The 11,407-nt window shown below is 48.7% G+C and overlaps 2 protein-coding genes across 2 annotated transcripts; both read left to right on the top strand.

The window, feature by feature from the left end:
- Positions 1 to 1,393: 1,393 nt before the first annotated feature.
- BROUX77_006596 (uncharacterized protein) lies at positions 1,394 to 4,140 on the top strand (the record flags this gene model as incomplete). The annotated part of the gene is made up of 2 exons (XM_073751599.1): positions 1,394 to 2,552; positions 2,612 to 4,140. The coding sequence occupies 2 exons, from the start codon at positions 1,394 to 1,396 to the stop codon at positions 4,138 to 4,140; spliced, it is 2,688 nt and encodes an 895-aa protein (XP_073602743.1).
- Positions 4,141 to 5,484: 1,344 nt separating this feature from the next.
- Positions 5,485 to 10,864, top strand: BROUX77_006595 (uncharacterized protein; the record flags this gene model as incomplete). The annotated part of the gene is made up of 4 exons (XM_073751596.1): positions 5,485 to 5,571; positions 5,756 to 6,127; positions 6,205 to 10,437; positions 10,529 to 10,864. The coding sequence occupies 4 exons, from the start codon at positions 5,485 to 5,487 to the stop codon at positions 10,862 to 10,864; spliced, it is 5,028 nt and encodes a 1,675-aa protein (XP_073602742.1).
- Positions 10,865 to 11,407: the final 543 nt, after the last annotated feature.

Raw genomic sequence — 11,407 nt, 5'->3', positions numbered from 1 at the left:
CAAGAACAGGAGAGAGAAAGAGGAGGAAGGGGCTGGCCTGGCGGTATTTTGTTAGTCTAGAGAAAGGAAGAGGCAATTAAGGGAGAGGGTGGCCCAGACTCAAGGGAGAAAAAGGCTGGCTCTAGATCAGACGGGGAAAAAACAAGTCCGACGTACAATTAGTTACTAGTTAGTTAGTTGGCTAGTTACCCTTAGCTACAAGTCGTTATGTAATGTATGTACACACATATGTACATCAACCAACCACCACAAACAACCACAGCTGTTCAAAAATCACAGTGCATTTTGCAAGATTCCATGCCATCCATGGTCACGAAGCCGAGCCTGTTGCAGAGCTCCATTAATAGCCGATACCTGCGCACACAAGAATACCTTGCCGACACGCATGGTTTGATGCACACACAAGTACATGATAATGTTACATGACTGCCTTTCTTGCTACTCTTCTGTGTATCTACGTAGGGCTAACTAACTACGCTAACGCTAACGCATACATATGTATGTATGTTGTCAGACATGTGCGGCGTCACCCTTTTTTTTCTTGTTCCCTTGTCGCCAGCCATGATGGATCTCCCAGACTATCGCGTGGTGTCAGTACCCGGTGCTTTTAGTGGCCTAACCAGCTGCAGCCGCAATATTGCGGCCAGCATGGCCATTTGTTGAAAGAGCGTGACGAGCGGGGACCTGCGCCGGTTCACGCCCAGGATGTAAGCATACACAACTAGCTATAGTTATAGAACTATGCGCATATGTATCTATCGTGAATATGCATGTAATACATACAGGTCTGCCGCAACGTCACGGAGTGCACTGTGCCGGAGAAGCAAAGGATGACGATGCAGATGCCACCATCCAACTATCTGCCAATTGATACTAGTAACTATCCAAGTTTTTCTATGGGCAAGTTGGTTAAAGATGAATAACTATAGTCAGATCAACACTGTTGGATAAACTTTAGGGTTACGAGATACAAGGGTTTGAGGCGTGCTTTTTTGCTGACTCAGTAACACTAAGCCACATTGACCTTGATTACGATTGTTATCACATCACATCATGTCGCATCCCATTCCAAAACATCATGTAATAGAGTCCTTTGTTGAGTTTGTTCAACTCGCGCAATACAATAAATCTAGACCTCTTTCGCCCCAAGGTATTGTAGAGTCAAGCTTAATAAAACTTGCGCAGAGACGCTCTTGCTTGACTCTACCGTGATAGCTCGAACTCGTCCTCATTATTGTACGCCTTCAGCCGTCTTCCTACTCGCAACAAAAAGACGCCCTTGTTCATGGCGCCAGCACCTCGGTGCCTTTGAATATTCAGCTTCATTACAGCCCAACCCAGCTCGAATATTTTCTCAGCCTCACACCATACAATACATTCGCTGCTTATCAACATGGCTCCCTTCACGGACGACTCCCGTAGCTCACGGGATTCACTATCGTCCGTCTCGACCACAAGCCTTGTCTTTGACCATATTGACGAGCAAAACCACCTCAAAACCGCTCGGATCAAGTCCTACGCCTCGAATCGCGATGACGCCGAAAAAGCACCGGTCAACGACGGCACAGATCTCGAAACGGCGCGATTTTTGCCGTCTTCTACCCACGACGATGAACTCATGCCATCCGTGCAGCGTGGTATGGATCGCAGTCTGCGCAAATATGGATTGATAGGATTTTGTGTGCTGGCTGCCTTGTGGGTGATTGCAATGCTCTCATTCCTCGGCTCTAACTCATCAAGTTCTACCCAGAGACATGCTGTAGGAAACTCGGTGACGCTGGACTCAGTGCTCCAAGGCGAGTGGTATGCCAAGTCACATGTCATCAGCTGGATTGCTGGTCCAAATGGCGAGGATGGTCTTCTGATGGAACGCGGAGCCTCTGGCAAAGATTTTTTGCTTGTTGAAGACGTACGCTCTGTTGATTCCAGTATTGCGGGGAAGGGAGCCGACTCGTCACGCACCCTCATTCGGGAGCCCACGCTGTCTTACAACGGTGAAGATATTACCCCGCAGAAAACATACCCAAACTCTCCTCTCACAAAGGTTTTGGTGGCCAGCAACGTCAAAAAGAACTGGCGCCGCTCGTTTTCCGCTACGTATTGGATTGTCGATGTTGAGTCGCAGAGCGTTGAACCTTTGATCCCAGATGATGAATCAGCTGTCATACAGCTCGCCTCTTGGAGCCCCAAGGGAGATGCCATTGCGTATACTCGCGACAACAACCTATACTTGCGCTCGATAACCTCTGATGCCAAGCAGTCCATCACTCAAATTACGAAAGATGGTGGACGGGAATACTTTTATGGTATTCCTGATTGGGTATACGAGGAAGAAGTCTTTGCAGGGAGAACTGCCACATGGTGGAGTGATGATGGGAAATTCATTGCTTTTCTCCGCACGAATGAGTCTGGTGTGCCTGAGTATTCCATAGACTACTATATCTCGCGTCCCAACGGAGATGCTGACGAAGGCGAGAAGTCATACCCTGATATTCGCCAGATCAAGTATCCCAAAGCCGGGGCTCACAACCCCGTTGTTGATCTTTTATTCTGTGAGTGCCCTATCCCCTTCTTGGTATCGTCCCGCAACTTGAAATTTAACACCGTCTAGTCTCTGTTGAAAAGGGTGATGTCTTCTCAATTGATATTGAGGGCGAGTTTTCCAACGACAATCGCCTCATCACGACCGTCCTTTGGGCCGGTGAAAAGGTTCTTGTCAAAGAAACGAACCGTGTAAGTGATATAATGCGCGTTGTTCTCATTGATGTAGGTGCTCGTACGGGAAAGACCATTCAGACGATAAACGTCAAGGAGATAGATGGTGGATGGTTTGAAATTTCTACAAACACTAGGTTCATTCCAGCGGACCCCAACAATGGCCGTCCCCATGATGGTTATATTGACTCAGTGATCTACGAAGATCGGGATCACTTGGCTTACTTTACTCCAATGGAGAACCCTACACCCATTATGCTGACCAAGGGCGATTGGGAGGTCGTTGATGCGCCATCTGCAGTGGACCTGAAGAATAATCTTGTCTACTTTATCTCTACACGGGAGTCTTCCATCCAGCGCCACGTCTACTCTGTCAAGCTTGATGGCTCTAGCCTGAAACCTTTGACTAATGTGTCTGGCGAGGGCTACTATGATGTCTCTTTTTCCAATGGCGCTGGGTTTGCCCTCCTCAGCTACCACGGTCCAGAAATTCCATGGCAAAAGATTATATCAACACCCGGAAACCCCAACACCTATTCACGTGTCATTGAGGATAATTCTGGTTTGGCCAAAAAGGTCTCCAAGACGGATCTTCCCGACTTTGTCTATGGCACTATCAAGGTTGATGGCGTGGCTTTGAATTATGTTGAGCGTCGTCCATCCAACTTCAACCCCAACAAGAAGTATCCCGTACTCTTTCAGCAGTATTCAGGACCTGGCTCGCAGTCCGTTAGCAAGCGCTTTTCTATTGATTTTCAAACCTATGTTGCCTCTTCTCTTGGCTATCTTTGCGTTACTGTTGACGGTCGAGGTACCGGCTTCATTGGACGAAAAGCCCGAGTGATTGTTCGTGGCGAGCTGGGAGTTTGGGAATCCCATGACCAAATTGCCGCGGCACAGCATTGGGCAACCCTTCCGTATGTGGACGCTTCCCGTCTCGCAATTTGGGGCTGGTCTTTTGGTGGCTTCAACACACTCAAGACTCTGGAGCAAGATGCTGGAAAGACATTTAGCTATGGTATGGCTGTGGCACCTGTGACGGATTGGAGATACTACGATTCAGTCTACACGGAGCGGTACATGCTCACACCACAGGACAACCCCAACGGATATGAACGTAGCGCTGTCATGAATGCTACGGCCCTTGGGGAAAATGTGCGCTTCTTGGTGATGCATGGCACGGGCGACGACAACGTACACATGCAAAATACTTTGACGCTGCTGGACAAATTGGATCTTGCTAATGTGGAGAACTATGATGTACACATGTTCCCAGACAGCGATCACGGAATCTACTTCCACAACGCCAACCGCATTGTGTACGACAAGCTCAGCAGCTGGCTTATCAATGCGTTCAACGGCGAATGGCTCAAGGTGAACAGCCCTACACCAAAGCCAGAGAGAAAGCGTGACGTCAGCATGTAGAGACGAAGGCGTCGCTTGGTGTCTGGTCTTGTCTTGTTTTTTACCTTCCTTGTATGGCGGATTGTCTGTGTGGCTGTTATTTCAATTTGTTATGAGAATTATAGTCATGGCTTTGTCCGTATTCGTGAACTACACGCATCGCCAAACTCTTACATATACGTCGTCGTGATAGAACGCTGTTTGGCATGCTACTATCCCTATTAGATTAAGAAGTGTGCATACGATGGAGCCACATATGCTACTTGTATGTATGTACATGGACAAGTGTAGTAACACAAAGCAAGAACACCCAGTTAACTATGTACACATGTAGCAACAAGTTGGTCAAAAGAACCAAGAAAATGGTAGTGCATAGCTCTTGAAAAGAGATCTATCTCTTAGCGCAAGGCGAGGGCATGAGGCTGTGCAGAGTTTGTTTACGGAGTCGTTCGGAATTCGGCCCTCGCACATAACTTCGGGTTATTTGGTTGCGGCAACATGTTGAAACAAACCCCACGTGACCTTACACGTGACTCAAACCCGCAAAGAATGTGAGAGCTGAGAGCTGAGCAGGCTGAGCTGGGTGGGCTGATTGGGCCAGTAGCCATAGCTTCAGAGGGCTTGAACTGATAGTGGTCAACCAAGCTCCCAGTTAGTGCTCGCAGCCACTGAAGCTGAAGCTGTATACAGGGCCACTCATCACTAGCCCTGCACCAAGCTACACTAAGCTTCTACTGTATAGTTACTAATTACGTGTGTCTTGATCTTGTTTGTTGCCTACGCAGACAAGCAGCTATTTTCTGTCCACGAGCTGCTCCCTCAATTCGTTCCTTTTTTCTTGTTATTCTCTGTATTCTGTGTTGGTCTCTTCTTTTTTGCTCTCTTTACTACTAAATCGCTAGATGATTTCCACGTCTTTGTTCATTTACCTTCCTTTTCCCTTTTTATGTGCTTTGTTTATCACCTGTCACGGCCAGCTTCTAATTAGCGCGGACGTGCCCAATTGCAAAGAAACGGGCTTTAGGTTTCCTGGCAATCACCATCCTTCCTTGGCTCATTCTTGATGCTCTACAACTCCCACTTTACGACTCTCCATCTCCTCCCACGTTGGCCATTGAACAGCCACCTTTACCTTTACTACTCCATCCATCAAATCTCGTAATCGCTTTAATCGCCAGCGTATCGCCAATCATTCTTTCCCCTATCTTTGTCTTTCGTCTCCTTGTCCGCGATCTGGGCGTCTTTGATTAGCTCTCCCCGATCTCGCCACCTGTTCCCCCCGGGAGCTAGCTCTCCACGGCATTCTCCTCGACTTCCATCTCAATCTACCACACCACACCATCGTGACATCCCGAACCGTCTACCATGTCTCCTCTACCTATCCGGTTTACTGAGCTGGTGCAGCTGACCAGCCTTGGTGTCGACCCTGCCGCCGTCACTTTTAATGCTTGCGTATGTAGCCAGTCGCACCCTCAAACAAGATGCAGTACAAGAAGCTTTCATCAACAACCCGAATACCTCAATTTGTAGCCCACAGGTTCTTACCAGCAACATTTCCACGCTTATCCGCTGCATGTCTGATACGTTCTGTGATACTCAGTCTGTAGCTAACACTTGTCTTCTTTGCTTCATCTAGACACTCGAATCCGATGCCTTCGTCTGCGTGCGAGAAAAGAAAAACGAGGCTGCTCAGCCTGAAGTTGTCATCATTGACATCAAGAATGGCAACAATGTCATTAGACGGCCCATCAAGGCCGATAGCGCCATCATGCACTGGTCAAAGCAAGTGATCGCCTTGAAGGCCCAGTCTAGGACACTCCAGATCTTTGATCTGGCCAACAAATCCAAGATCAAGTCTGCTACAATGAACGAAGATGTTCAGTACTGGAAATGGATCACCGAGACCTCTCTTGGTCTGGTTACCGATACCTCCGTTTATCACTGGGATGTTTTTGACCCTAGCCAGGCCATGCCTGTCAAGATGTTTGAGCGCAATCCAAACCTCTCTGTAAGCACCTTTACTTCACCGTATCTTGCGCAATGATTTTGTGCTGCATAACATTGGGACTAACAAGCTACTGCCAGGGCTGCCAAATCATCAACTATCGCATCAACTCGGATGGAAAGTGGATGGTTGTTGTCGGTATTTCTCAACAAGCCGGCCGTGTCGTCGGATCCCTCCAGCTATACTCCAAGGACCGTGGTATTAGCCAGGCTATTGAGGGCCACGCTGCTACCTTCGGCACTATTCAACGCGACGGCTGCAGCTCTGAAACCAAAGTCTTTGCTTTTGCGGTTCGAACTGCCACTGGAGCTAAGATCCACATTGTAGAAATTGACCACGTGGAAGGCGATCCCGTCTTTCCCAAGAAGGCCGTCGACATGTATTTCCCCGACGAGGCGACCAATGATTTCCCTGTAGCCATTCAGGTCTCCCAAAAGTACGGAATTATTTACATGGTCACCAAGTACGGCTTCATCCATCTCTATGATCTTGAAACTGGCTCTTGCCTTTTCATGAATCGCATTTCTAGCGAGACGATTTTCACTACTTGCCCTGAGACTGAAGGAGGTGGCATTGTTGGAATCAATCGCAAGGGCCAGGTGCTCTTTGTGACTGTCGACGAGACCAACATGGTTCCTTACCTGCTGCAAAACCCTGCCAACACCGAAATAGCTATTAAGCTGGCATCGCGTGGCGGTCTTGCTGGTGCCGATGACTTGTATGGTCGGCAGTTTGAGCAGCTCTTTAACAGTGGAAACTACATGGAAGCCGCCAAAATTGCTGCCAACTCACCCCGGGGTTTCCTGCGTACCCCCCAGACAATCGAAAAGTTCAAACGTTTGCCTGCGGTTAATGGCCAGATGTCCTATATTCTGCAGTACTTTGGTCTTCTACTGGACAAGGGTTCTCTTAACACACACGAAACCTTGGAGCTCGCACAGCCTGTTCTGGCGCAAAACCGCAAGGCTCTGCTGGAAAAATGGCTTGGCGAGGGAAAGTTGGATTGCTCCGAGCAGCTTGGTGACTTGGTACGACCCCACGATCTGAACCTGGCCCTGACTATCTACCTCAAAGCCAACGTTCCTTACAAGGTCGTTGCTGCCTTTGCCGAAACTGGCCAGTTTGATAAGATCATTCCCTATAGCTCCAAGGTTGGCTTCACTCCCGACTACATCCAGCTTCTTCAGCACATCGTTCGCGTTAATCCCGAAAAGGGTGCCGAGTTTGCCACCTCCCTTGCCAACAATGAGGGTGGGTCGCTCGTTGACTTGGATCGTGTTGTCGACATTTTCCAGTCCCAAGGCATGATTCAACAGGGCACCGCCTTCCTGCTAGATGCCCTTAAGGACAACAACCCTGAGCATGGCCATCTTCAGACTCGCCTACTGGAAATGAACTTGGTTCAAGCTCCTCAAGTTGCTGATGCCATTCTGGGTAACGACATGTTTACACACTTTGACAAGGGCCGCATTGCTACCCTGTGCGAACAAGCTGGACTGTTTCAGCGTGCCCTTGAACTGTACGAGGATCCTGAGGCTGTCAAGCGTGTCGTTGTTGGAATCGCTGGTACCCCGAACTTCAACTTGGACTGGCTCACCTCCTTCTTTGGAAAGCTTTCGGTTGAACAGTCTCTGGCCTGTTTGGATGCCATGATGAAACACAATATTCGTCAGAATCTTCAGGCTGTTGTTCAGGTTGCTACCAAGTACTCTGATCTTCTTGGTCCCGTTCATCTTATCGATTTGTTCGAAAAGTACAAGACTGCGGAGGGTCTATTTTACTACCTGGGCAGCATCGTCAATCTATCTGAGGAGCCCGATGTGCATTTTAAGTACATTGAGGCTGCTACTAAGATGGGCCAGTTCAATGAAGTTGAGCGTATTTGCCGTGATAGCAACTACTACAATCCCGAGAAGGTCAAGAACTTCCTCAAGGAGGCTAAACTTGCTGAGCAATTGCCTCTGATTATCGTATGCGACCGTTTTGGCTTTGTCCATGATCTTGTTCTTTACCTCTACCAGAACCGCCAATTCACTGCAATTGAAGCTTATGTGCAGAGAGTCAACGCTGCACGAACTCCTGAGGTTATCGGCGGTCTTCTTGATGTTGACTGTGATGAGGAGATTATAAAGAAGCTTCTAAGCACTGTGAGCCCTGCGTCCATTGCCATCGACCAGCTGGTCGAAGAGGTCGAGAAGCGCAACCGCCTCAAGATTCTTCTTCCTTTCCTGGAGGCCACCCTCGCTGCAGGTAGCCAACAGCAGGCTTTGTACAATGCCCTGGCCAAAATCTACATCGATTCCAACAATGATCCTGAGCGCTTCCTCAAGGAGAACAGCCAGTACGACTCTCTTGTTGTTGGAAAGTACTGCGAGAAGCGTGACCCCCAACTTGCGTACATTGCGTACTCCAAGGGCCAGAACGACTTGGAGTTGGTCAACATTACCAACGAAAACTCTATGTACCGTGCCCAAGGCCGTTACCTGCTAGAGCGTGCCGACCGTGAGTTGTGGAAGTTTGTTCTGAGCGAAAACAATGTTCATCGCCGCTTTGTCATTGACCAGGTTATTTCTACCGCTGTCCCCGAGTCCACTGATCCTGCAAAGGTTTCAGAGGCTGTCGCTGCTTTTCTGGAGTGCGACCTTCCCCTGGAATTGATTGAGCTCCTGGAAAAGATTGTTCTTGAGCCTTCGCCGTTCAGCGACAACCAGAACCTGCAGAACCTGCTCATGTTTACTGCTGCCAAAGCCGACAAGGCTCGCGTCATGGATTACATTCATAAGCTTGACGGATTCAGTGCCCCCGAAATTGCGACTGCTTGCATTGATGTCGGACTTCATGAGGAGGCTTTTGAGATCTACAGGAAGACTGACGATAAGCTTTCAGCCGTTGGTGTTCTTATTGAGAACATTGTCAGTATTGACCGTGCCCAGGACTTTGCTGAAAATGTAGATCTTCCTGAAGTGTGGAGCAAGGTTGCCAAGGCCCAGCTCGATGGTCTCCGTGTTAGCGACGGTATTGAGTCTTACATCAAGGCCGAGGACCCTAAGAATTACTCCGAGGTCATCGAGATTGGTGTTCACGCCGGCAAGGATGAAGACCTGATCAAGTATCTGCGCATGGCGCGCAAAACTTTGCGGGAGACTGAGATTGATACGGCACTTGCTTTTTGCTATGCCCGCTTGGACCAACTGAGCGAGCTCGAAGATTTCCTCCGTGGAACCAACGTAGCCAACATTGAGGAGTCTGGTGATAAGGCTTATGCTGAGGGTCTATATGAGGCTGCCAAGATCTTCTTCTCCAGTATTTCTAACTGGGCTAAGCTTGCTACTACACTGGTGTACTTGAACGACTACCAGGCTGCCGTTGAATCTGCTCGCAAGGCCAACAACATCAAGGTGTGGAAGGAGGTTCACGGTGCTTGCGTGGATAAGCAAGAATTTCGTCTGGCTCAAATTTGCGGCCTCAATCTCATTATCGATGCCGAGGAGTTGCAGAGTCTTGTCAAACAGTACGAGCGCAATGGCAACTTTGATGAACTGATCAGCCTGTTGGAGCAGGGCTTAGGCCTTGAGCGTGCTCACATGGGTATGTTCACTGAATTAGGTATTGCCCTGTCCAAGTACCGTCCTGAAAAGCTAATGGAGCACCTGAACTTGTTCTGGTCGCGCCTGAACATGCCCAAGATGATCAAGGCCTGCGAGGAAGCCAACCTCTGGCCTGAGCTAGTTTTCTGCTACCAGCACTATGATGAGTTTGACAACGCGGCTCTAGCCATTATTGAACGTGCCGAGAACTCATGGGAGCACCAGCACTTCAAAGAGATTGTTGTCAAGGTTGCCAATCTCGAAATCTACTACCGCGCCATCAAGTTCTATATGGAACAGCACCCTTCTCTGTTGACGGACCTGCTGCAGATCCTGACACCCCGTGTGGATGTTAACCGTGTGGTAAAAATGTTCCAGAAGAGTGACGATCTCCCCTTGATCAAGCCCTTCCTGCTCAATGTCCAGAGTCAGAACAAGCGCATTGTCAATGACGCCATCAACGACTTGCTTATCGAGGAGGAAGACTACAAGACTCTTCGTGACTCTGTAGAAAACTACGACAATTATGATGCAGTGGATCTGGCAGGTAGATTGGAAAAGCACGACCTCATTTTCTTCCGCCAGATTGCTGCTTCCATCTACCGCAAGAACAAGAGATGGGAGAAGTCGATTGCGTTATCTAAGCAGGACAAACTGTTCAAGGATGCTATTGAGACCGCTGCCATCTCAGGCAAGACTGAGATTGTGCAAGACCTGATTCGCTACGTGAGTTCTTTGTTTCTCTGAAGCTTGCCATGACTAAAGGCTGGAACGATGAAGACTATATACTAACCTGTGTGTGTTTCCTTTATTTTAGTTTGTCGATATTGGATCGCGTGAGTGCTATGTCGGTATGCTGTACGCTTGCTATGAACTCCTGCGGCCCGATTTCGTGATGGAGCTTTCGTGGCGCAATGGCCTCCAGGACTTCACGATGCCGTACATGATCAACATGCTCGCGCAGCAAACCAAGGAGCTTGCAGCTATCAAGGCAGACAACGAAGCCCGCAAGGCCAAAGAGGCGGAGAACAGCACGGAGGAAGCCACTGGTCCAATTTTGGGAATGAACCGGCTGATGATTACAGCGGGTCCTGGCGGCGCCATGCCGGCGAACGGGTTTGCTCCGCAGCCCACTGGTTTTGGTGCCTTTTAGGCTTGTTGGGGGAATTCTGGAGGATGGGTTCTAAGCATGGTCTGTAATTTTCTGATTATGTTTTTTGTGTGGCGTTGGTGAATCGAGATGCTTGAAGTAAATATTTGTTCTTAACATGGCTTGTGAGCACAATGAGTGAAAAAGAATGCGTGGGCATGTCTCGGCACAGAAACGGACCACTTCGTGAAGTTAGTAGTTATCTTGCAATATGCGGGATAACTACGCCGCTGCGCTAATAATCGCATGCTAGTAATAGTTAGTTTAATAAAACTAGACTTCTGGCTGACTGACGTTGACTAAGGGGCTTTGAGAGGGGGGGGGGAAGCCTGGCTGGTGGTCTGGGCGAACGAGGTCTTGGACCCGTGTGGTCTGTTTCTAGAAATATTTGGCCTCATTGTTCCTTTTTGGTGCTTCGCTGGTCTTGCAATTTGCGTTCGGGGGATTGATTTGTTTTCCTTTTTTCCTTTTTTCCTTTCTTTTTCAGGCCTCAGTTCATTTTTCTTCTTTAACCTTTTTTTTTCTCGCGTTGGGCCGGATTCCCAT

The sequence above is a fragment of the Berkeleyomyces rouxiae genome, assembly GCF_048999995.1.
Source record: "Berkeleyomyces rouxiae strain 22BRR77 chromosome Unknown BrBRR77_ptg000009l, whole genome shotgun sequence".
In the NCBI taxonomy this organism is placed as follows: domain Eukaryota; kingdom Fungi; phylum Ascomycota; class Sordariomycetes; order Microascales; family Ceratocystidaceae; genus Berkeleyomyces; species Berkeleyomyces rouxiae.
This window is presented reverse-complemented; position numbering and strand designations above follow the sequence as displayed.